The following is a 25,406-nucleotide window of genomic DNA, read 5'->3' as shown; positions in this document are numbered from 1 at the left end:
TGGGAGTGATAACCGCAAGTGAAATCAGTGTTTCCCAATCTTTGTCCTCACATATAGGATATGGATGTTTTAGATGTTAACATGTCTCCTAAACAAGCTAATGAGTTGAATCAGGTGTTTTAAATAAGGAGGGTACGTGAGCAACAGGATTGGGAAGCACTGTCCTTAAATGTTTGTTCCATGTCTGTACGGAACAAGGCTCACTCACAAAAATGCAATGATTGGCACAGAGGTAGCCATAGCAACGTTCTGCCATCTCACGTGGTTACCATGGACTGCTTTGTACAAAATAATATTACAGCATAGTATACTATTTAGCAATTTTAATAAACCTTTATCTTGGCATTGTGTGTTGTATGCATTTGTAAAGCTGCATCACAGAGCGCTGTATTGCAGTGTTGCCATGTCCACGTCTTTTTTAGGCTTATACTGTTGCTTAACCGCTCATAATAAAGGAATCAAGTTTTTGTGTTATTAAAGTGGAAAGGTGCCAGTCCCAATATTTTGGTCTTTGCTGTAAAGCATTTGAATTTATTTTCAGTTGATGTGATTTTTCTTGTTTGCATATCTGGCAACACAAGTAAGTAAATGCTTGTACCTTTGTGATTTTCTGCACTGTGCATACAGAAGACATTTTTGTCTTTTTGGCATTTTATTTTTTTCAAAAGAGAGACCTGTCCATGATAGACATTTATATGCGTTGTTAACAACTAATTGTTCAGTTCGGTTCTGTACACAGTACGCATAGTTTCTGTAAATACGGTTGTCACTACCTGCATTTTGCGGTAGTTAAAGGTCCCGTTTTTTCTTGTATTTTTGAAGCTATGATTGTGTTTATGGTGCGGAATATAACACGTGTTCGTGGTTTGTGTGTAAAAACACGCAGTTATCTCCATACCACTGTTTTCACTGACCTAAAAACAGGCTGATGTCTTCCTTGTTCTACGAAGTCCCTCATTCAGAAATACGTAACAAGTTCTGATTGTGTAGCTTGTTTAGTGTGTTGTGATTTGACAGCAGCTTTGTCTAGCCAGAGTCGTTTGAGCTTAGCTGGCAACTGTTGTGGTTCCCATTTTCTTCGTACAAAAACTCTTCAGTCTTAGTTTTGATTTCAACAGGTGGACTTTATTTGTTAGCAAAACAAAGCCATGAGGAGATCTTGCAAGATCGCGCAACATATTGCATAATCTGCCAAAGTCCGCATATTTATGTGGGGCTGCATTTTTTCCAAATACGACGCACTTCATAATCTCCGCATTTTCGTAGTAAAAAGTCACATATATATTAGCAGAAAGTTGAAAAATGTTGCATTTACTTCCCAAAAGCGCAGCCGTGTCCTCTATTGCCATGGGAACGTTATGAAGTGACATGATTATGTGACGTGAACATCATTTTGCAAGTTTCCGCAGTTTTTGCAAGTTCCGCAATTTTCGCAAATTCCCGAAATTCCATCGCATAAATTGCATAAATATCCCGCATATTCCATCGCATTTTTTAAGAAAACGTGCCGCAAAATCGAGGATTTTTGCCCGCAACAATAACAAATAAACTTTTGGAAACGTTTTTTTGGAAGGACTGATTAATATATTAATACTTTTTGTAGCTCCAGATATACTCAAACGCACTGATTTTGTACAAACTCATTGATTTGAAAAGCGCTGTGTCCGTGATTGGCCAGCTAATTTGTACGTTGTGATTGGCCTGATTACCTCTGACGGACGGCGGAAATGTAACGCTCCTTACCATGTTTAAAATATTTGCTTACAATGCAATGCTGACAGGAGTTAATTGACAGGCTGTGAGTCAAAGCAGGAGGAATTATGATAATGTTGGTTTTGTCCATGTAATCCGGCCCAGGAGGTAAACTGTTTCCTACAATATGCGTATTTATTGTAGTCCAAGAAAAGAGATTTAAGTTGGAAATGATCCATCATCTTTTACCTTGGGGTTTGTACCTTATGCATATTGTTAACATGTACTAATACACACTTACACACCAAGGGAAATGTAAAATTGTGAATCGGACTCTTTAAATACTGTATGTGCCATTTTGGTGGTCTGCAAAAAGATAGAAAAGCATTTATTTGACCTGGCGTTGGCGTATCATAGAGAACTTAAGCTGTCATTAGAGAAAGTTATGACAGCTGGCTGTTGATGCGGTGACTGTCGATTAAAGCAGTCTGTCTGTTTAGCTGCATTTGATTTGCATTGTTTAGCCGAGGTGTTTTGAGGTAAATCTGGTGTCATAGTCCCTGTGGTGTTGATGTCGCTCTGCTGTCGGATTAGACTTGTCTGCCTAACTGCAAAGAAGCTAATCCATCTACAAGCTTTCTAATGGGATTATACAGGATAGTCATTAGTTTTATAGCAGTCTAAAGGGGACAGGAACTTTACCCTGCATGCAAAGGACTTGACACACACAATTTGTCTTTTGGGAGCTGCCTAAAACTGTAACAATTAACACTAATTTATTCATTCTGTTCATGCACTTCTTTCCTGCCTAATTTGGTTCTCACGCACTCCTTTTATCTTCCCTCTCTCACTTCCTCCTCCTCTCTTTATGTCCTTATTTCTCACTCCCTTCTTTTTCTCTCCCTCTCTCTCCGTTCTTCTTTCTGTCTCTGTCCATCTCTCCACTCTAAAAACAAACGGTGCTAAATAGCACCAAAAGTGGTTCGCTGGCTTGTAATCATTGAAGAACCATTTTAAGTGCCATAAAGCACCTATGTAGCACCTGTGTAGAACCATATTGTGCTATATAGAACTATATCTGGTGCTATAGTGGTGCTATATCACCCCCAGATGGTTCTTCAAAGGTGCTTTATAGGTGCTATATAGTAGTGTTGTAGTTCTCAAGACCGGTCTCGGTCTCAAGACCACTTTTTAAAGTCTTGTCTAGGTCTCGGGGGTTTAGGCGGTCTTGACTACAACACTACTATGTAGCACTAAAAATGGTTCCTCGATTACGAGCTTTTATTTTTTTAGAGTGTATTATTTCATGCTGCTGTGCTCTCCTCACTTTGTTTTCTCTCTTTTAATTGTTTAGTTGTTTCTTTATCTCACTTGGTAGAGCGCTGCATTAGCAGTTCCAATGTCATAGGTTCAATTCCACAGAACACACATGGGTGATTCTCACGAAAACTTGGTTTTAAAAATGTCAAGCATGAAAATGTAAAAATTGCTTAAATTTACTTTTTTTCCCACCAGACATTGAAAAACAAAGTCTGGAGTAAATGGGACCATTAATTTAAAAACTTTTACTTATCATTTAACACTTTTTGTAACATAATTTAAAAAATTAGTCCTAAAAAATCTCATTACCGCAACAGTCAGAAAACATCAACACTGACATATTTTCAAAATGACATGACAAACCTGAAAGAACATAATTCGGAGATTCTGCACATGCATTTAAAATCAAAGTATTATGCTTCTATTAATTAAATTAACATTTAATAAGCATCTGTTGCGGTCATGATACTCAAAATGTCGTGTAAGCATTCTGACAAGACAATAGTTCAAATTAACTGTAAAAAAATGATCTTACCTGGTAGCCATATTGAAGTAACTGGTCCAGGTGCTTGGTCACTCAAAATCAAACGTTATTAAAATTCTGTATGTGTGCTTAAACTGTTCTCAAAAAGTGTTGCGGAGGATGAGAACATCAGGCATGGACACATAATTTTCCAAATTTTTCTTAATTATTATTATTATACATGAATATTCAGTAAATATTTTTTCTGTCATCTAAAGTAGTCTAGCAAAACATCCATTTATTTTTTTTCTTAATATTTTTGTGTTAATTTGATTAAATTACAACATAACGCATGTTCAAACGCAGCCGGACACATTGCGGTAATGAGAATTTCAGCAGAAAATGAGATAAAATTTACAATTATAAATTCGTATGTTGAAATCACACATTGTGCAAGGTAGAACACAGTATTGTGTTAATTCTAATGCTTTTTTATGTTACTATATTACACATTTTAAAGCTAAAATCATTAGTGCCGTGGTGTTTCAATGGTTTCGTGAGAATCACCCACATACTGATGAAATGCACCGTATTTCTCAGCCTCTCTTTTATCGGCTTCAATCTGCCTGGTATTCGGTTGTTTTAGCACTCCTAGAATTCACACAAAAATGTTGAATAGTTTTATCCTTTACAGCCGCAGTCACACTAGACTTTCTTTCTTTCTTAATTGTTTTGACATTTTTTGCCTTTAATTGACAGACATATGATGTACAGAGAGCATGGGAAACTACAGGGTGGAGAGAGGGGAATGGGGCTGGGAAAGAAGCACGGGACTCACCAAAGGAAAAGCACGCAATGTGCATGTTAATGTGAAACTATAATAATAATTATAAATAATGGCATAGCATTTTTATCTTTAAAAAGAGTTAAAATCGAGAATCGAATCGCGACCTTAGAATCAAAAATGTAATCGAATCGAAGAATTGGAGAATTGTGACACCCCTAATTTTAAGATATGTCAGAGCAAGTTGTTTTCGATCAAGACAACACTAACATACAGGTTAGTCTGGGACTAGTCTTAAACTTTTTCTGGAAAACCGCCCCAAAATGAGTTTTGTCCCTAAACTAACACTAATGTATTGTTTTTAACACATCTGTTTTAAGAGTGTAGTACATTTTGGGGTACAATCTTATACCGTAACCTATTGTGTACCTCAAAATACAATTTTGTACCAGTTACATTTTAGGAGTACAAACTGTTACAGTAATGTACCTAAAAAAGATACATTTAAAAAGGTACAAAAAACATTGTATTATGTTTAGTATACCTGTAAAGGTACAAAATGGAACCTTAGGGTAACACCCGAGCAACAGAATAAGTACAATTTGGACCTTTTTTTCTGACAGTGTATATACATGCACTGTTACGGTAGCTTTCATTGTTAATTTCTAAAATAAAAATTTGCAGGCCAGAGTTACCAGACTTAACCTTTGGAGATCTTGTGTTTCCTTTCGGTCGTATTCCCAGCCTTCATTGTGGTATTACAATGGTAAACATGTGATTTTGTCCCTTGTTGTTTACTCGTTTTGTTGTTGTTTTTTAAAATATTGCAAAATTGAAATACTAGTATTATAAGGTTGCTAATCAGTATACAATGCAAGCTCATATGCTTTGACTTTCAGCAAGCCAGCCAGGTTATTAAATTTGGGCATGTTACCTTCATCTTAGTATCTAAAGTTTATTAGAACATCTTATTTATATTTAATGTGCTGAATGAACTCTTTAACTTTAAATTTGATCCATCTGAATTTGATCAGTGATGCTGGCATAAATCTCAAATCAAAGTCAAATTGTGAATTTCTGTTAAACATGAGTCCACTGTACTGTACTACTGTATGTTGCTGTTGTGGGTAGTTTCAACCTATATTCAATGTAAAAGGTATTATTTAATTGTTTTATATCTGCAGTTGTACAGGTCTCTGGAGGATCTTGTATCATCTACAGTAAATGTCTGAGTTGATGGTGTTTTGCTCAACACAGAGGATGTGGTTTGTGTTTACAAAGTGGAGTTCAAACAGTGGTCAAAGCTCTGGTTAAAAAGCATTGTGAAGGTGATGGTCTATTAAAGAAATTCTGGATATCTTATGGGTCTGTTTTGCTTTTCTAGGCGAATCTAAATCTATTGCAATCTACAATAAACTGCTGAAGATGCACATCTCCTCCAGTTTCACAAACTAATAGCCCATATTCATTCATCACTGTTGTGCACTTACTCTTTTGCTCTGCTTTTGTACTGTTTTAATATCTAATGAAAACTTTGGTATGGAGAAATTGCTTACATTTTATTATGTTAGACTAGTTGTTTCTGCTTTTTCAGATGTTTATATAACTCATCTAGTATAGAAGATGAACATGTACCTTAAATACATTCACTTCGCATTAACATCCTAAGACCCAAGCTTTGGTTTGTCTTTTTTTCAGATTTCTTTCAGCTATCTTGGGTTTAGGAAGCATGTTTTTAAAATGCTTTAAACATGAAACAGTGTAATTGTTCACTTTTGTGTACAACAGGTTCCAGTTACACAGAATTAATTATTATGGGGCAAAGAATAAAAAAACTGTATTTATAAAGCTTGCGTATGCACAAAACAAGTCTGAAAACATGCTTTCACCAGTTCCCACGCAAAGGTTTTGATCTATAAAAAACAAACTTGATGGGAGAATGGGCTTGCAGGGTGTGATCTGAGGATGATTCATGTGCGCACACTTGCAGGTGATTTGTGATTTTCTGCATACGTAGACTTTTAGTAAGGATCCTACGCACAGTTTTATAAATGAGACCCCTGGTCTTACGAGGTTAAAGCATCTCCCAGTTTATAAAGATAAATGCAGTCTCTTGAAAAATGTTTGCTTTATGAATATTCTTTAATGTATGTTCTTCAGTGTGACACTAAATTTTTGTTTCTCATTGCAGCTGGACCTGCAGTCTGATGTTTCTGTGTTTGTTGTCAAACTGAACATATCGAAAGTGTGTACATTGCAGATACCGATAACAACACTGACCTTCTCTTTCTCTCTCTTTCTCCTCCGGTCTCTTTATGCTCTCCGTGGGTTTGCTGTTTCTCCAGAGCACGCTAAAGGTAAGACATCTTGAAAAAGTCGATTTATATAATTGTAGATTTAAAAAGTGTGCAGCCAAAACACACTAGAGAATTGGAGCTCTTAATAATGCATGAGACCAAGAGAAATAAAGTTTTGATGAGAAGAGTGAAAGATGATGTTCAGCGTGTGTGTGTGTGTGTGTGTGTGTGTGTGTGTGTGTGTGTGTGTGTGTGTGTGTGTGTGTGTGTTAGAGAGAGAGCAAAAGAGACAAAAATAGAATAAAACTTCAGGAACATTGGATTCTGTTTCTGTCCACTTGAAATGTCCCATATGTGTTCTTGCTGATGTCATCCTGCAGTAATACAACCCCCACACATACGCATGCCTGCGGCACTACCCAGTTTATCCACATTCACATGCACACACATGCACATTTACACACTTAACCTATACAACATACACGCCAGTGTTTCCAGCTAATCCATCTGTAACTGAGCACAAGCACATTTAAAGGAGATATATAGTGTACAATATATACTGTATGTATTGTGCAAATAATAAGGTTGAAGAGTTGGATGCTATTCTCTGTATGGGAGAAAATAATGTCAAATAGGATTGTCACGACAGTGGGTCACTGGATTACTGCTACTGTGTTTGTGCTTGTGTGTGTGCGTCCGTGCGTGTGTGTACTTAAGTTGTATCATTTACTTCCTTTTCTCTAGTTTGAATATTATAGTAGGTCACTAATCACATAACTTCATATATTTATACTACAAATGGTTTGAATAAAACACACCTTTAGTTTGACGGTCCAGAATTAGTTTAAATTTAACACATCCTCTCATTTATACATCAGGGGTATCCTTAATGGTAAAAATGACTGGTAAATTAATAAATACATTCCTAAATCTAGGAAGGATGGGTTTTATTACATAGCACTGTACAGTCAGATACTACCATGATTTGTTGAGTGTTATCGGATCTGTCTGACGTTTCTGAGCTGCTTACAATATGAGAGATGCATTTTCATTTCCTCTGACATTGTGTGTGTGTGTGTGTGTTGGTGTGTGTGTGTGTGTGTGTGTGTGTGTGTGTAAGAGAGAAAGAGAGGGAGAGAGAGAGAGAGAGGCAGCGCTCATTAGTTTCTTTGTTTCACAGCTGACTCATAAATAAGAATCTCCACCTGGTGGCTGATAAGTGTAATTATTTTCTTTTTCTTTTGGTGTGAGTGTGTCAGTGTCATACACACTTCACAGCCTGTCCCATAAACTTAGACAGTGTTTGTCAATAAGCGCTTCATCTTTCTACTAGATTGTGTGTTACAATTGATTTGGTTTAGTAGGTGATGACCTATTTACAGCAGTGTGTGTGGGAGATTTATGTGTCATCCGTCCTTGTGAAACACACTGGTTGTGCCTGGTTTCTCTGAGGGTGTGGCTCGTAAATCTGTGAACAAAACTGGCTGTAGTATAAATCAATACTTTCACCTGATTGGATAACTGATCTCTTGAGAGGCGGACAGACATACATTCAGTCATTAAAGAACTGTGCTCAGCAACACCTCGGCCAATCAGATCAACCACAAGCATCTAACAGAGCTGTGTTTAACCAATCAAATAATGATGTAGCTGTTGCAGTGGGTGTATGAGGCCAATCAGAGCTTGCGGTCGATGTGAATCTCTCTGCAGAGACTGCTTCAAACCCATTGAAAAGGCTATTTTAGGATTAAAGTGGCTTTAATCGTTTCATCCACATAGTAGCTTTTTACTCCACCCTAATAAAACACTTGCTCTCCTTTTATACTGTATTTTGTTTTTACACAGACTTGTATCATCAGTTTATCTTTAACTTTAGTTATGTCTGTGTGTGTACATATACAGTATGTATGCATAAATTACATGATTTTTGTGGACATTCTGTTCTTATGAACAGATTTGGTTCTTGTGTAGGTTAGTCAAGTACTTTCATGACAGACTCAGTAATCTGTTCATAAATGGACTTTGTGCACAAGGGCCACTTTGTTGTGTTGTTTTGAAACAAATAAAGTATTTACAAACTGTTGAAACAAAACTGAGGTGAAACAAATTGTCAAGTGACATTGAATACAAAATGCAGAATTAACTTTAACATTTGTTTTTACTGGATTAAATGAAATTAAAATTGAAAGAGAATACTTTGTGCAAATACAGTATACAAAAACAAAAAAATTTGCACACATTGCTTACACTTTTACGCTTTATGATGTTTTTGTTAGCATTTAAAGTTTGTTTTTGTTTAGTGTTATTAGTTTTTGTGAAATATATTTAGGATCTCAGGGTTAGTTGTTTCTGTACACTGCAAAAAATGACTTTCTTAGTATTTTTGTCTTGTTTTCATCTTGATGCTTTTTCTTGATGAGCAAAATGACCTAAGAAAAAAAGTGTAGTTTATAGACAAAAATATACAATTTAGTCAATTTAAACTTAAAACAAGCAAAAATATTTGCCAATGGGGTGAGAAAAATCTAAAAATAAGATTTTTTTTCTTAAAAACTTAATTTAAGCAAAATTTTCTCACCCCATTGGCAAATAATTTTGCTTTTTTTAAATTCACTTAAATTTTATAGTTTTATCTAAAATTATTTTCTTAGGTCATTAAGTCATTTTTTGCAGTGTAATGAGAGGTTGTGTTTATTGAGTATGCAATTTGTCTGTGTAACAAGATTTAGTTTAGTTAACCAAGTTTATTTTTGGTTTGGTATTCTTGTTTTGTGAGGCCAGCTGACTAAAAGGACCCCTCACCTTCTCTCTCTTTTGCGCTTGCTCCATGTCGCTGTTTTTTGAAGGATAAAGATCTAAAGAATAATGTTTTATTCAGATTTGTCTCTGATGCTTTCTCTGGGATTTTGATGGAAAAGTAAATTAGAGATGATTTAATTTGTGTGCAGCTGCCAGACGTCACATCTAAACCAAATCCAAACTATACAGATTGAGACATTCAGATTGTTTGGAGATTGATGGACGTCCATGTGGTTTTGCTGACTGGTTGTTATCTGTGTGGTAAACATTTCTATTAAAGTAATATGTTATTTATTTATGGACTAAAATAGTTTCTGTCAAGCACAGATTGGATGGAGTGAATGTGTCTGCTGTATTGTCTATTCTTTCGAAGGTAAGATCAGCCCACCCTCCCCTGGCCTATTTATGTCAGAGTAAAGACATAATTGATTAAACTTTACTTGGACTAAAATCCTCTCAGAGGTTCATCTTTCTCAGTGGTTGTGTTTGTTTGCTTTTGATTAATTGATCTTGGTTTATTTCCATGTGTAGTTACAAAATATGAAATGTAGAAAAGATGTAGACGTGCGGGATATATAGGCAATCTTTGTGTGCCTGAGATCTTGTACGTAGTTTGTTTTGCCTGTGTTAGTTTTTTAGGAATGATACTGTAGATCGTCTTAGATTCACTTTCTTAGATCCTCTTAGACATCGCTTCACTTCAACATGAAATCCAGTCCCAACCCATTTTATATCTGTACTGTGACATAATTAAATCTGAGTATTCAATGAGGGAAACATGTGGCCAGGAATCGCTTTGATTGATGATCTCTGTGCTGTATTGTAATGTACCATCAGGTGGTTAAGGGGTTAAAAGTTGTTTAAGGAAATAAGTAGAATTTTAGTAACATGTACTGATGAATTCCTTACAGTAAGATTAGTAACAGATATAATAGATCTATTTAGATCTGTCGGATCTATTTATCCGCACCTGCTTCAGTTCACCTGAAACTATATGCAGGTTTGTTATGCTTTGTTTTTATATCACACATAGACAAATGTCAGGTGTACAGTAGTGGTGTAATGCGCAGCAGGGTGTGTTGGCAGCATCTGTTGTGTTTCTGTGGGGGAGGTGATGGGAATTAAGCAGTAATGACCACGGCACCGGCAGACCTGATCTTCAACCCGCACGTGTCAGATAGAACTTGCTTTAAATCCTCATTATTCTGTCATAGTAATGTTAATATTAACAAGCTAGTGAAGAATTAAACTCTTTAGGATTCATTGCGCGTTAGATGAATTGTCCTTGGAATAGTTTTCTTGAAGCAGAATGGGATCCCCTCCTACTTGAATGCTGTTTCCATGGCAACATGTGTGCTCTGTGGGTTCATCTGCTGCCTGACGACATCAACCCTCCCCCCTTTTCTCACATTTCTCTCTTTTTCTAGCATTTACATACATGGAGAACATGCATACATGTGTCTGTACGTATTATAATTTATTTTTGTCTTTGAAAGATAATTATCTGGTTTACACATTCAATTTTCTATAAAAATTTAGTTTTATCCTCAATGTGTCAAACATTTCATAATGCATTTCAATGCAGTCCATTAAATAAACATTATGTAGCATATTAACACTAAATTCAGTTCAGATTAGTTTACAAATACTTTATTTGATAATATTTGCCAATATTAGTATCTGTATTTTCTATAACAGTGTCCACAGCCCCACCCTTGATGATATTACACACGCTATCAAATCACTCCCTCTGCTGTCCGCAAAGCATTCGTGCATCCTTAGGCATGTTACACCAGAAAACAGCTCCTGCCCTGCAAACTTAGAAACGGGCACATAAAGGTCACTAAAGTCTCTATTCCATAGTTACAATTTTTCTGTATTGCACATCATTATTTATGTCTCATTTCAGCAGTGCACACATACACAGTTGCAAAGTCAAGAGTCACAATTACACAATCTCTTATAAATTATTTTGAATCAAAGCAAGGTTTGTTCTAATAGCAACCAAAATAGCACACTATTAAACATTCATACAGTACACACACACAACTACAAATGCGTCACAGAGCTTTTTAATCATATTTTTATTAAAGGAATGTACATTTGAAACCGGTTTGTTTCACTGTAAATAGACAACATATTGATTTCCTGTTCTCTTGGAAAGTTGTTTATTTAATTGCTTTCAGTACTTTTCATGCCAAAGGTTAAACATTTTATCGAGCTAAAGAGATGTTCCATCTATGTGTGTATATTTTTTATGGTATGGTGTGATCTAAAAAGACAATTCTATCTCTCTGTGACCCATTTTGATGTGCCCTCATTTTTAAACCAGTGCAGAAGATTATGATTTATAAATATCTGAAAACAGTTTGAGCAAATAGGAGACAGAGGAGGATGCCAGTAAAGCTTAATCCCTGTATTACACAAAATGTGACCCATGCACACCATCTCTGTTTCTCTCTATTTCATAGGCATGTTTTCAGGAATATTGAGCCACATGCATGCACAAGAATAGATCAACATAAGTAAATAGACAGGTCCCACTCTATATAAACTGAAACATTACACCTCTCTCACTGTAAATGAGTCACTGTAAACTCTGTTTATTCTTATTTAACAGGTTTTATGATAACCTTTAACATAAGTAGGACATGGATAAATAAAGTATACAAGAATAATTGTCAAACATTAAGTTTGGCTCCCCAAGAATTTCTGAAAAAAGACAAGGAAATATATATATTTTTATTAGGTGTTTATTTATCATTATAGTTTATTTCTGTATCTATAATTTTATACATACAGCATAACCCCAAGTGATGCAAACTGTATATTTGTTATACATAAAAATATATATCAATTGAGGTGTATTTTAGGTAGGGGTCTCTCACAAAAAGTTTATTGGGGTCATAAAGTTTGAAAACCACTGCCATAAAACAGGGGTGTCAAACTCAGTTCCTAAAGGGCCACTGTCCTGCAGAGTTTAGATCCAACCTTAATCAAACTTCAGGATTACTAGAAACCTCTACCTAGTTTTAAGTGTAGAGTACTCAAGTATTTTTACTTAATCAAAAAATATTTTCATTTATCTGTACTTTATCAGGGTGTCTTTCGTTTACTTTAATACATTTTGAAGCATAATATCATACTTTTTATTTTACTACATTTCACGTTATATATCATTGAGTTACATACAAAATCTAGTACTTAAATGTTAGGTAAAAACAGTATGAAAGAAAGTACTAAATTTTATGTATTTAAGTATTGAAGGTTAAAAAACATTTTGTTTTTATTAAAATAAAGTCAAGCAAAAAGTACAGTATTGTGCATATTATGCAATTTAAGTATGCACTGAAGTTTGCCAAAGAAAATTACTCTGATAAAGTACGGATACTTGGAAAAAAAATACTCGAGTAAAGTAAAAATTCTTGAGTAATTTACCTCTATCTCCAGGCAGGTGTGGTTGGAGCTAAACTCTGCAAGACACTGGCCGTCAAGGAACTGAGTTTGACACCCATAGAAGAACCATTTTTGAGTTTATGGTTTCATAAAGAACCTTTAACATTCACAGAGCTCTTTGTAGTGGAAAAAGGTTGTACAGATGATCATAGTAATAAATGTTAAATTAAAGGTGGCATCGCTGTGAAAAACAGAGTGTATTGTAGCTTTTGATATTCACTTTATGGTCCAATTCAATTATGTAATACATTAGCCAAAATAATTATCAAAATATTTTTGCAGAAATAAATAATCTTTGTCAATGGGTTAAATAATCTTTAAATAATATGTCTGTTTACTCTTTGTATGTGCTTACTCTTTGTGCATTAACTAATATTATTAGACACAACTTTTGATGTACAAAATGTATTTGTCAATATTAAAATTAATTAAGGCTATAAAAGTTCATGTTGAAATAGGGCCTCTGTAAAGTGTTACTAATTTTTAGTTTATAAACCGTAAATACATTTTAAATTCCTAAAATAAGGATGTGTACTTATGTTCTTGACCTATAGATTAACTTAGTCTTGGTATATTATATTATATTATTATATCCAGCAGCCATCTTAAGATTTTTATGGTAGCAGCAGTGTTTCTTCCTGCTGTGTAAATGTCTCAAAATTATTCCTAATAATAGTTCCTTGATTGTTAGCGGACTTAAATCGTTGTGATTCTCTCCATGTTTCACACTGTATTTTGCAGTCATCACACTTTAATGTGCAATAAATTAATGTAATCTTATAGCCTGTAGGCTTATGTAAGACACAATGTATGTTGGCTAGTGTTTTTATGTTATACCTAACCTTTGAGTATAGCTGGCTGTTGACTTGATCATGTTGACATTTAAGTCAGATTAAAGAGTATATTCTGTGCTGACTGTTGGGACTTTAAATTATTATTAATTAAAAGTCAATTAGATTTCACACTAAAATATAAAGAGACAATTTGAGGCATATAACAGAATTAAATAAAACTATCACTGCAAAAAATATTTTAAAGAAAAAAATTCTTAAATGATGAGCAAAACGACCCAAGAAAATAAGTCTAGTTTTTAGACCAAAAATATCAAATTTAAGTGATTTCGTGCCATAAACAAGCAAAAAAATCTGCCTATGGGGTAAGCAAAAAAATCTTGAACATTTTTCTAAAACACTAAATTCAAGAAAATTCCATTGGCAGATTTTTTGCTTGTTTTATGCACAAAATCCCTTAAATTTGATATAAAACTATTTTCTTGAGTCGTTTGCTCATCAAGAAAAAGCATCGTAGTTTAAGAATTTTTAGATAGTTTTACTGAAAACGACAAAAATACTAAGAAAATATTTTCTTGAAAATCATTTTTTGCAGTGTATGTAATATCTAAACAAATGTTGTCTTGTATGAATATATTGAATAAATAACGTTTTTCACTACTAGACTGGAGCACAGTACAAATTTTATACTGTTGTAATGAGGTGCATATATTCATATTTGGCACTGTATTCTCTGTCATGCACACTCACAGCAGTTCATGTGAAGGCCACTGTGTGTCACTATTGTTTTACTATCTGTGGAAAGGCGTTTCATTCTTCCTCATCGTCATTGCCTCTCTCTCTCTCTCTCTCTCTCTCTCTCTCTCTCTCTCTCTCTCTCTCTCTCTCTCTCTCTCTCTCTCTCTCTCTCTCACTCTCTGCATTTGCTCTCTTTCTCTGCTTCTCTTGCCTCTTGATGTATTCAGCTTCGTTATTGGCAAAAGACATGTAGGTTTTTGTGGAATACCACATCGGGCATTTGGATTAATCGTTTTTGAGGATTTTTGATGGACGCCTTAAATATTGGTGTGTGGATTTACTTCTACTGTATTTTGTCTGGCTTGGATGATTTCTTTTGTCTGATCACAGGCTGAAGCGGAATCTCCACTCAGATCGACATTAAAGGTATCGGATTGGTGCTGAAGATCATTTTTTAGGCTCGTTCTGTAGGAATAAAGTGCAATCATGTTTATATATACACAGGGACATTTAATATCGTGCTTTTTATACGTTCTGGTCTGTCATGTTCTGCAAACTGTAACCGGACAGGTTTCATACAATGTGCCAGAGGAGGTAAAGCAGGGAACCACAGTCGGTAATTTAGCTAAAGATTTAAGCTTTTCAGTAAAAGACCTGCAGTCTCGTGGCTTCCGCGTAGTGTCCGGTTCTAAAAAGCAGTATTTTAGTGTTAATACAGAGACGGGCGCTCTGCAGGTGAGCGAGCGCATTGATCGCGAGGAGCTTTGCGCAGGCGCACCCTCGTGCTCTGTTAATCTGGAGGTCGTGGTGAACAGTCCACTGCAACTCTACCGAGTAAACATAAACATAATCGACATTAATGACAACTCTCCTGTGTTTCCCATGAGCTATGTAGCTATTAATGTTAGTGAAAGCACAGCTCCTGGTGTGCGCTTTCCTTTGGAGAGCGCGCATGACGCAGACATTGGAGTAAATTCAGTTAAGACATATAAGCTTGCAACTAATGATTACTTCTCTTTAGATGTACAGACTCATAGTGATAAAACTGTATCTGCTGAATTGGTCCTTCAAAAAACATTAGACAGAGAGAAAACTCCGCGCCTTGAATTTACGGTCACTGCCATAGATGGCGGATCGCCTGCTAGGACAGGAACCGTGATGATTAAGGTTGATGTTTTGGATATTAATGACAACGCTCCGGTTTTCAGTAAATCGTTATATAAAGTGCCTGTCACGGAACATGTACCGATTGGCACCACTGTTACTAGACTGCAAGCTCGAGATCTAGACGAAGGGTTGAACGGAGAGATAATTTATTCCTTTATTAGTCGAACGCCTCAGAATATCTTGGACAAGTTTGATATTGACGCGCAAAGTGGAGATGTGAGAATTAAAGGGGATATTGATTACGAGGAAAATAATGCTTTTGAGATTAGAGTTCAAGCCATTGATAGAGGTCAGGTGACTATGTCGGGACACACTAAACTTTTGATAGAGGTCCTAGATATTAACGATAACCCTCCAGACGTTACTGTAACATCACTTCTTAGCCCGGTAGATGAGAACGCGGGGAAGGGCACGGTGATTGCGCTGATGACTGTATCAGATCCAGACTCGGGTAAAAACGGAGCAGTGCGTGTACGACTTGCAGGGTCCAGTCCGTTTAAATTACACTCGTCCTTTCAGAACTACTATTCATTGATTTTAGATGGTGTACTTGACCGAGAAAACTTAACAGAGTACAACATAACGGTCATTGCTGAAGATGAAGGTTCGCCGTCGATGTCCAGAAATAAAATAATACAAGTGCAGGTCGCTGATGTCAATGACAACGCGCCTCGTTTTCCGAGTAATGTCGAGTACGCGTATCTGCGCGAAAACAGCAACGTCGGTTCAGTTATATGCACACTGACTGCCTCTGATGCAGATATCATGGACAACGCGCATATAACATACTCTTTACTACAAAGCAATGTCAACGGTACACCCATCTCAGCGCTCCTTAAAGTAAACTCATTGACAGGAGAGATCGTGAGCATGCAGTCTTTTAATTATGAGGAGATAAAAACGTTTCAGTTTAAAGTTCAGGCCACAGACTCTGGTGTTTCTCCGCTCAGCAGTAACGTGACTGTCAATGTTTTTATTTTGGATGAGAACGACAATAGCCCCGGGATTCTCGCGCCCTATTCTGAGCACGGTTCCGTTAACACCGAGAACATTCCCTATTCTGCTGAGGCAGGATACTTTGTGGCCAAGATCAGGGCTGTAGATGCGGACTCCGGTTACAATGCGCTGCTGTCTTATCACGTCTCTGAGCCCAAAGGAAACAATCTGTTTCGAATAGGAACCAGTAGCGGAGAGATCAGGACTAAGAGGAGAATGAGTGACAATGATTTGAAAACCCACCCGTTGGTGATTTTGGTTTGTGATAACGGAGAGCCCTCACTTTCAGCGACTGTGTCTATTGATGTCGTAGTTGTTGAAAGCACAGGTGACGTCAAGACTCCGTTCAGACATGTACCACTGAAGGAGGAGAATTTCTCGGATTTAAATCTGTATTTGCTGATCGCCATTGTGTCTGTGTCCGTCATCTTTTTACTGAGCCTCATCAGTTTGATAGCTGTGAAATGTCACAGGACAGACAGCAGTTTGGGCAAATATAGCACCCCAATGATCACCACACACCCTGACGGGAGCTGGTCTTACTCCAAATCCACTCAACAATATGACGTGTGCTTTAACTCGGATACACTGAAGAGTGACGTAGTGGTTTTCCCTGCGCCATTTCCGCCTGCAGATGCAGAATTGATCAGTATTAATGGAGGAGACACTTTTACAAGAACACAAACACTTCCAAATAAAGAAAAGGTAAGAAATTAAATTGATTTCATTTTATATGTAATATTTGTTGTTTGTTCCTATGGGATAGTTTTGGTCACATATGTTTTGGGCATGTTTTAGCGTGCAAACAAATATTTTGAGGCAAGAAACAGTATACTTTCTGTTGTCGTCTACAGATTAGTGAAAAATTTATGTTTAAAGGACTTGGAGATGTTGATTTAAACATGAACGCTGATTTGGAGCTGTCCGTGGTGCTGAAACGCAACTCCTTGTTTAACTCGGGGTTTATGTGATTTTGTTGTAATGGTTGTAATTTTGATAGATTGCTTGTGTCTCAAGTTTGTTTAGTGGTGAAAAGGTAGTGATGTTGTAGACAGACTGATGGTAATTTTGCTTATTGTGTCCGTGTTTAAGTCGTCTATTCATATAAATTCATTCAGTTTTCTTATAGAATGTGCTTTTAAAGCATGCTGGCCATATTCTAACTGTATATACTATTCTGATAATGAACCTGTTTCCTGCGATAAGATAATGTAGCAATTTCATTTCTTTTACTTTGGACACATTACATTTTTTACAATCATTTCTTAGAGTAGGCATAATTGAACAAATACAGATAACTTAATTGAAAACATTTTTATTTGTGCATTGTATTTATCTAAAAAATGAATCTGACCCTTTTTAAATGCAACATAAATAAAATTTGCTGGTTTAATTCATTACAAATTGTTTTCCGTTTTAATAAAACATAGTAAATGGTTTCTAGGCATATTACATGTGTTTTAATTCAATACCATAATCAGCTTCTGTGTCATTTGAGTGTTTGCTAATGTGTACTGTTGCTGTATAATACTTTTTATATTTCTACATTTAAGTAGAACTAACATGATTAGATATTTATTCAGATTAACTTAATGTAATTGAATTGTGGTAATTGTGGTAAGGTAATTAAAAACACTTAAGTAAGTTCAACTAAATTCATATGTCTAAATGTAGATAATTGAATTGCCTGCAACCATTTACCTTAAAATTGACCAAATTCAAGGAGTATTTTTTTTGTATTCTTTATAACGCTCTAGAATAAATCTAATATCTAAGCTTATCAGAAAATGAGGCATTTTTGTTATATGGAATATCAGATAATTTAAAGTGTTTCACTGTAAAATGCCCCAGCATTTTCTAGCATTTTGCCCACATTTTTTCCAAGTATACTGTTTCAGTAGTTGAAAAATTAAAAATATCTCATCATCAGCTATTTTATGAAGTTGTTATTTTAATGGTTGATATTAATACACAAGTCCTCATGGTGTCACCGCAGCCCGTTGAGTCTCGAATGATCTTTTTAATCGGAATACCCCTCCCTGTCTAAATAAGGGCGGAGATTTCACCGGGCTTTGTTTCAGTAAGACTTGACTCGGCAGAGAATGTAGAGGCCTCGTTTTGTGTCTGTGAAATGGAGTATTGTCTTCGATTAATTCGCATTGATATTACTTGGAATACCATATTTCTATCAGCGCATCGTTGCTTTATCTGATGTCATAATGATCTCACCGAATAGAAGAAAATCTTTTGTGACCTGTATTGTGTTTGTTCTTTTGGAGTGTTGTTTTAATGCCGTATCAGGACAGCTGTCCTATTCGGTACAAGAAGAGGTGAATCCGGGAACATCAGTGGGAAATATCGCTAAGGATTTAAACCTTAATGTTCAGGAACTGGAGTCGCGCATGTTTCAGATTGTCACGGGATCCAAGAAAAAATATTTTGAGGTAAATCTAAAAACTGGATTTTTGTATGTACATGATAGAATAGACAGAGAGGAGCTTTGTGACAAATCACCTAAATGCACGATTAATGTAGAAGCCGTTATCAGCAATCCAATGAAGCTTTATCAAATAGAAATTAGTATTTTGGACATCAATGATAATTCTCCGTCTTTCAGTGAGAAATCACAAACGCTAGATATTGCAGAAAGCACCTTGCCAGGGGTTAGATTTTCTTTGCATCATGCCACAGACGCAGATGTTGGAAAAAATTCTATAAGTACATATAAGCTTAACTCAAATGAATATTTTTCTTTAGCTGTGAACAAAGGAGGAGAGCAGAGTGTATCTGCTGAATTAGTGCTGCAGAAAGCTTTAGATCGAGAGAAACAGTCTGTGATCCAGCTCACACTGACCGCTGTAGACGGAGGAACACCATCGAAAACTGGCACCTCTTTAATAGTCATTAAAGTTTTAGATATTAATGATAATTTTCCCATTTTCAGTAAGTCGTCGTATAAAACAACTGTTTTCGAAAATGTGGCTATTGGAACGACGATTGCTGTGTTAAATGCGACAGACATAGATGAAGGTCCGAATAGCGAAATTGTTTATTCTTTAATTAAAAGAGATCAGGGTAAAATTTTGCAGCTTTTCGAAATTGATCCGAATTCTGGGGCAATCACCGTGAAAGGTAACATAGATTTCGAGAAGCACAATGCTTTTGAGATCCGCGCACAGGCCAGTGACAAAGGGCAGCCTCCGAGATCAGCGCACTGTAAGGTGCTTGTAGAGGTGTTGGATATAAACGACAATGAGCCCGAGATAACTGTGACGACACTTCTGTCTAAAGTAAAAGAAGATGCAAGTATTGGAACAGCTGTCGCTCTCGTGTCAGTGATTGACGACGATGGTGGCAAAAACGGCATGATAAACTGTGTTGTTTCCAACAAAGTGCCATTTAAACTTGAGACAAATTACAAAAATTCTTATTCTTTAGTAGTTAATGGACATCTGGACAGAGAGAGCATGCATGAATATAATGTGACAATCACAGCAACTGATGAAGGGACTCCGCCTCTCTCTAGTACCAGTGTCATTACTGTACACGTGTCTGATGTGAATGACAACGCGCCGCGCTTTCCAGAGTCCGTCATTAATGTTTATGTAAAAGAGAACAGTCAGATTGGAGCTGTTATTCATACAGTGTCTGCGTTTGATCCTGATGTAGGTGATAATGCCCGGATCGCATATTCATTAGTAGAAAGCTCTAAAAGCGGCCCGGTAACATCAATGATCAATATAAACTCTGACAGTGGAGATATACACAGTTTGCAGTCTTTCAACTATGAGGAGATAAAAACGTTTCAGTTTAAAGTTCAGGCCACAGACTCTGGTGTTCCTCCGCTCAGCAGTAACGTGACTGTGAATGTTTTTATTCTGGATGAGAACGACAATAGTCCCGGAATTCTCGCGCCCTATTCTGAGCACGGTTCCGTTAACACCGAGAACATTCCCTATTCTGCAGAGGCAGGATACTTTGTGGCCAAGATCAGGGCTGTAGATGCGGACTCCGGTTACAATGCGCTGTTGTCTTATCACGTCTCTGAACCCAAAGGAAACAATCTGTTTCGAATCGGAACCAGCAGCGGGGAGATCAGGACTAAGAGGAGAATGAGTGACAATGATTTAAAATCTCATCCGTTGGTGATTTTGGTTTGTGATAACGGAGAGCCCTCACTATCAGCAACTGTGTCTATTGATGTCGTAGTTGTTGAAAGTGCAAGTGACGTCAAGACTCCGTTCAGACATGTACCATTGAAGGAAGAGAGTTTCTCGGATTTAAATCTGTATTTGCTGATCGCCATTGTTTCAGTGTCAGTTATCTTTTTACTGAGCCTCATCAGTTTGATAGCTGTGAAATGTCACAGGACAGACAGCAGTTTGGGCAGGTACAGCACCCCAATGATCACCACCCACCCTGACGGGAGCTGGTCTTACTCCAAATCCACTCAGCAGTACGACGTGTGCTTTAACTCGGATACACTTAAAAGTGACGTAGTGGTTTTCCCTGCGCCATTTCCGCCTGCAGATGCAGAATTGATCAGTATTAATGGAGGAGACACTTTTACAAGAACACAAACACTTCCAAATAAAGAAAAGGTAAGAAATTAAATTGATTTAATTTTATATGTAATATTTGTTGTTTGTTCCTATGGGATAGTTTTGGTCTTTGTTTTGGGCATGTTTTAGCGTGCAAACAAATATTTTGAGTCAAGGAACAGTATACTTTCTGTTGTCGTCTACAGATCAGTGAAAAATGTATGTTTAAAGGACTTGGAGATGTTGATTTAAAAGTGAACGCTGATTTGGAGCTGTCCGTGGTGCTGAAACGCAAATCCTTGTTTAACTCGCTGTTTATGTGATTTTGTTGTAATGGTTGTAATTTGTATATATTGCTTGTGTCTCAAGCTTGTTTAGTGGTGAAAAGGTAGTGATACTGTAGACGGACTGATGGTAATTTTGCTTATTGTGTCCGTGTTTAAGTCGTCTATTCATTTAAATACATTCAGTTTTCTTATAGATTGTGCTTTTAAAGCATGCTGCTCATATTCTAACTGTATATACTATTCTGATAATGGACCTGTTTCCTGCGATAAGATAATGTAGCAATTTAATTTCTTTTACTTTGGACACATTTAATTTTTTACAATCATTTCTTAGAGTAGGCATAATTGAAGAATTACAGATAACTTAATTGAAAACATTTTTATTTGTGCATTGCATTTATCTAAAAAAATTAATCTGACCCTTTTTAAATGCAACACAAATAAAATTTGCTGGTTTAATTCAATACAAATTGTTTTCCGTTTTAATAAAACATAGTAAATGGTTTCTAGGCATATTACATGTGTTTTTAAATCAATACCATAATCAGCTTCTGTGTCATTTGAGTGTTTGCTAATGTTGCTGTATGATACCTTTTATATTTCTTCATTTAAGTAGAACTAACATGATTAGATATTTATTCAGATTAACTTAATGTAATTTAATTGCGGTAAGGTAATTAAAAACACTTAAGTTCAACTAAATTCATATGTCTAAATGTAGATAATTGAATTGCCTGCAACCATTTACCTTAAAATTGACCAAATGCAATGAATATTTTCTGATAAGCTTAGATACTAGATTTATTCTAGAGCATTTTAGAGACTGAAAAAAATGAGGCATTTTATGGAATATCAGATAATTTAAAGTGTTTCACTGTAAAATGCCCCAGCATTTTCTAGCATTTTGCCCACATTTTTTCCAAGTATATTGTTTCAGTAGTTGAATAATTACAAATATCTCATTATCAGCTATTTTATGAAGTTATTATTTTAGTGGTTGATATTAATACACAAGTCCTCATGGTGTCACTGCAGCCCGTTGAGTCTCGAATGATCTTTTTAATCGGAATACCCCTCCCTGTCTAAATGAGGGCGGAGATTTCACCGGGCTTTGTTTCACTAAGACTTGACTCGGCAGAGAATGTAGAGGCCTCATTTTGTGTCTGTGAAATGGAGTATTGTCTTCGATTAATTCGCATTGATATTACTTGGAATACCATCTTTCCATCTGCACATCGTTGCTCGCGCTTCATCTGATGTCATAATGGTCACACCAAATAGAAGAAAATCTTTTGTGACCTGTATTGTGTTTGTTCTTTTGGAGTGTTGTTTTAATGCCGTATCCGGACAGCTGTCCTATTCGGTACAAGAAGAGGTGAATCCGGGAACATCAGTGGGAAATATCGCTAAGGATTTAAACCTTAATGTTCAGGAACTGGAGTCGCGCATGTTTCAGATTGTCACGGGATCCAAGAAAAAATATTTTGAGGTAAATCTAAAAAATGGATTTTTGTATGTACATGATATAATAGACAGAGAGGAGCTTTGTGCCAAATCAACTAAATGTACGATTAATGTAGAAGCCGTTATCAACAATCCAACGAAGCTTTATCAAATAGAAATTAGTATTTTGGACGTTAATGATAATTCGCCGTCTTTCAGTGAGAAATCACAAACGCTAGATATTGCGGAAAACAGCTTGCCAGGGGTTAGATTTCCCTTGCAACACGCCACAGACGCAGATGTTGGAAAAAATTCTATAAGTACATATAAGCTTAACTCAAATGAATATTTTTCTTTAGCTGTTAACAAAGGAGGAGAGCAGAGTGTATCTGCTGAGTTAGTGCTGCAGAAAGCTTTAGATCGAGAGAAACAGTCTGTGATCCAGCTCACACTGACCGCTGTAGACGGAGGAACACCATCGAAAACTGGAACATCTCTTATATTAATTAAAGTTTTGGATAATAATGATAATGTTCCCATTTTCAGTAAGTCGTTGTATAAAACAACTATTTTTGAAAATGTGGCTATTGGAACGACGATTGCTGTGTTAAATGCGACAGACATCGATGAAGGTCCGAATAGCGAAATTGTTTATTCTTTATACAAAAGAGATCAAACTAAAATTTTGCAGCTTTTTGAAATTGATCCAAATTCAGGGGCTATCACAGTAAAAGGTAACATAGATTTCGAGGAGCACAATGCTTTTGAGATCCGCGCACAGGCCAGTGACAAAGGGCAGCCTCCGATGTCTGCGCACTGCAAGGTGCTGGTAGAAGTGTTGGATATTAACGACAATAAGCCTGAGATATCTGTGACGTCACTTCTCACTACAGTAAAAGAGGATGCGAGTATTGGAACAGCTGTCGCTCTCGTGTCAGTGATTGACGGCGATGGTGGCAAAAACGGCATGATAAGCTGCATTGTGTCCAACAAAGTGCCATTTAAACTTGAGACAAATTACAAAAATTATTATTCTTTAGTTGTAAATGGCCCTCTGGACAGAGAGAGCGTGCATGACTATAATGTAACCATCACAGCTACTGATGAAGGGACTCCGCCTCTCTCTAGTACCAGTGCCATTACTGTGCACGTGTCTGATGTGAATGACAATGCGCCGCGCTTTCCAGAGTCCGTCATTAATGTTTATGTGAAAGAGAACAGTCAGATCGGAGCTGTTATTTATACAGTATCTGCGTTTGATCCTGATGTAGGTGATAATGCCCGGATCACATATTCAGTAGTAGAAAGCTCTAAAAGCGGCCCGGTAACAACCATGATCAACATAAACTCTGACAATGGAGATATACAAAGTTTGCAGTCTTTTAACTATGAGGAGATAAAAACGTTTCATTTTAAAGTTCAGGCCACAGACTCTGGTGTTCCTCCGCTCAGCAGTAACGTGACTGTTAATGTTTTTATTCTGGATGAGAACGACAATAGTCCCGGGATTCTCGCGCCCTATTCCGAGCACGGTTCCGTTAACACCGAGAACATTCCCTATTCTGCAGAGGCGGGCTACTTTGTGGCCAAGATCAGGGCTGTAGATGCGGACTCCGGTTACAATGCGCTGTTGTCTTATCACGTCTCTGAGCCCAAAGGAAACAATCTGTTTCGAATCGGAACCAGCAGCGGGGAAATCAGGACTAAGAGGAGAATGAGTGACAATGATTTGAAAACTCATCCGTTGGTGATTTTGGTTTGTGATAACGGAGAGCCTTCGCTATCAGCAACTGTGTCTATTGATGTCGTAGTTGTTGAAAGCACAGGTGACGTCAAGACTCCGTTCAGACATGTACCACTGAAGGAGGAGAGTTTCTCGGATTTAAATCTGTATTTGCTGATCGCCATTGTGTCAGTGTCAGTCATCTTTTTACTGAGCCTCATCAGTTTGATAGCTGTGAAATGTCACAGAACAGACAGCAGTTTGGGCAGATATAGCACCCCAATGATCACCACACACCCTGACGGGAGCTGGTCTTACTCCAAATCCACTCAACAATATGACGTGTGCTTTAACTCGGATACACTGAAGAGTGACGTAGTGGTTTTCCCTGCGCCATTTCCGCCTGCAGATGCTGAATTAATCAGTATTAATGGAGGAGACACTTTTACAAGAACACAAACACTTCCAAATAAAGAAAAGGTAAGAAAGTAAATTGATTTTGCTGTAATTTTGCAGCTGGTTTAGAAGATGTTTAATGATCATTTAACTTTGAACAAAATGTTGTTAAAATCTACAGTAAGTTACTGGCAGCTAGGTGCCAGTAATACCCATTAATACTGTAATTTCTACAGAAATTTTTTACAGTGTATGGGATAGTTTTGGTCTTTGTTTTGGTCACATTTTAGCGTGCAAACAAATATTTTGAAGCAAGGAACAGTATACTTTCTGTTGTCGTCTACAGATCAGTGAGAATTGTATGTTTAAAGGACTTGGAGATGTTGATTAAAACATAAATGCGGATGTGGAGCTGTCCTTGGTGCTGAAACGCAAATCCTTGTTTAACTCGGGGTTTATGTGATTTTGTTTCATGTTCACCTGGTTGTAATTTTGAACGATTTTCTTGTGTCT

General features: G+C 36.7%; 2 protein-coding genes across 19 annotated transcripts in view; both read left to right on the top strand.

Annotated features, from left to right (window-relative positions):
• LOC129421780 (protocadherin alpha-C2) overlaps positions 1–25,406 on the top strand; it is a 160,828-nt gene that overhangs the window by 69,755 nt on the left and 65,667 nt on the right. For 16 of the 18 annotated variants that reach the window (XM_073854475.1, XM_073854468.1, XM_055177318.2 and 13 more), the window contains exon 2: positions 6,605–6,616. In XM_073854475.1, the coding sequence (XP_073710576.1) occupies positions 6,605–6,616 (12 nt within the window). Of the gene's footprint in view, positions 1–6,604; positions 6,617–18,589; positions 21,105–22,456; positions 24,978–25,406 lie in introns of those variants that run through there. The other 2 variants (XM_073854469.1, XM_055177326.2) reach the window with 2 other exon arrangements.
• LOC129421787 (protocadherin alpha-2-like) lies at positions 14,524–17,851 on the top strand. Its single transcript, XM_055177357.2, has one exon. It carries the CDS (start codon positions 14,827–14,829, stop codon positions 17,218–17,220), a length of 2,394 nt encoding a protein of 797 aa, XP_055033332.2. The 5' UTR covers positions 14,524–14,826; the 3' UTR covers positions 17,221–17,851.

This window comes from Misgurnus anguillicaudatus, chromosome 16 (assembly GCF_027580225.2).
Source record: "Misgurnus anguillicaudatus chromosome 16, ASM2758022v2, whole genome shotgun sequence".
In the NCBI taxonomy this organism is placed as follows: Eukaryota; Metazoa; Chordata; class Actinopteri; order Cypriniformes; family Cobitidae; genus Misgurnus; species Misgurnus anguillicaudatus.
Note: the sequence above shows the minus strand (reverse complement) of the source record. Positions and strands in the feature narration are given on the sequence as shown.

Excerpts from the sequence above, each read along its gene's own strand:
- LOC129421787 (XM_055177357.2), top strand. The coding sequence starts at position 14,827 with ATGTTTATATATACACAGGGACATTTAATATCGTGCTTTTTATACGTT.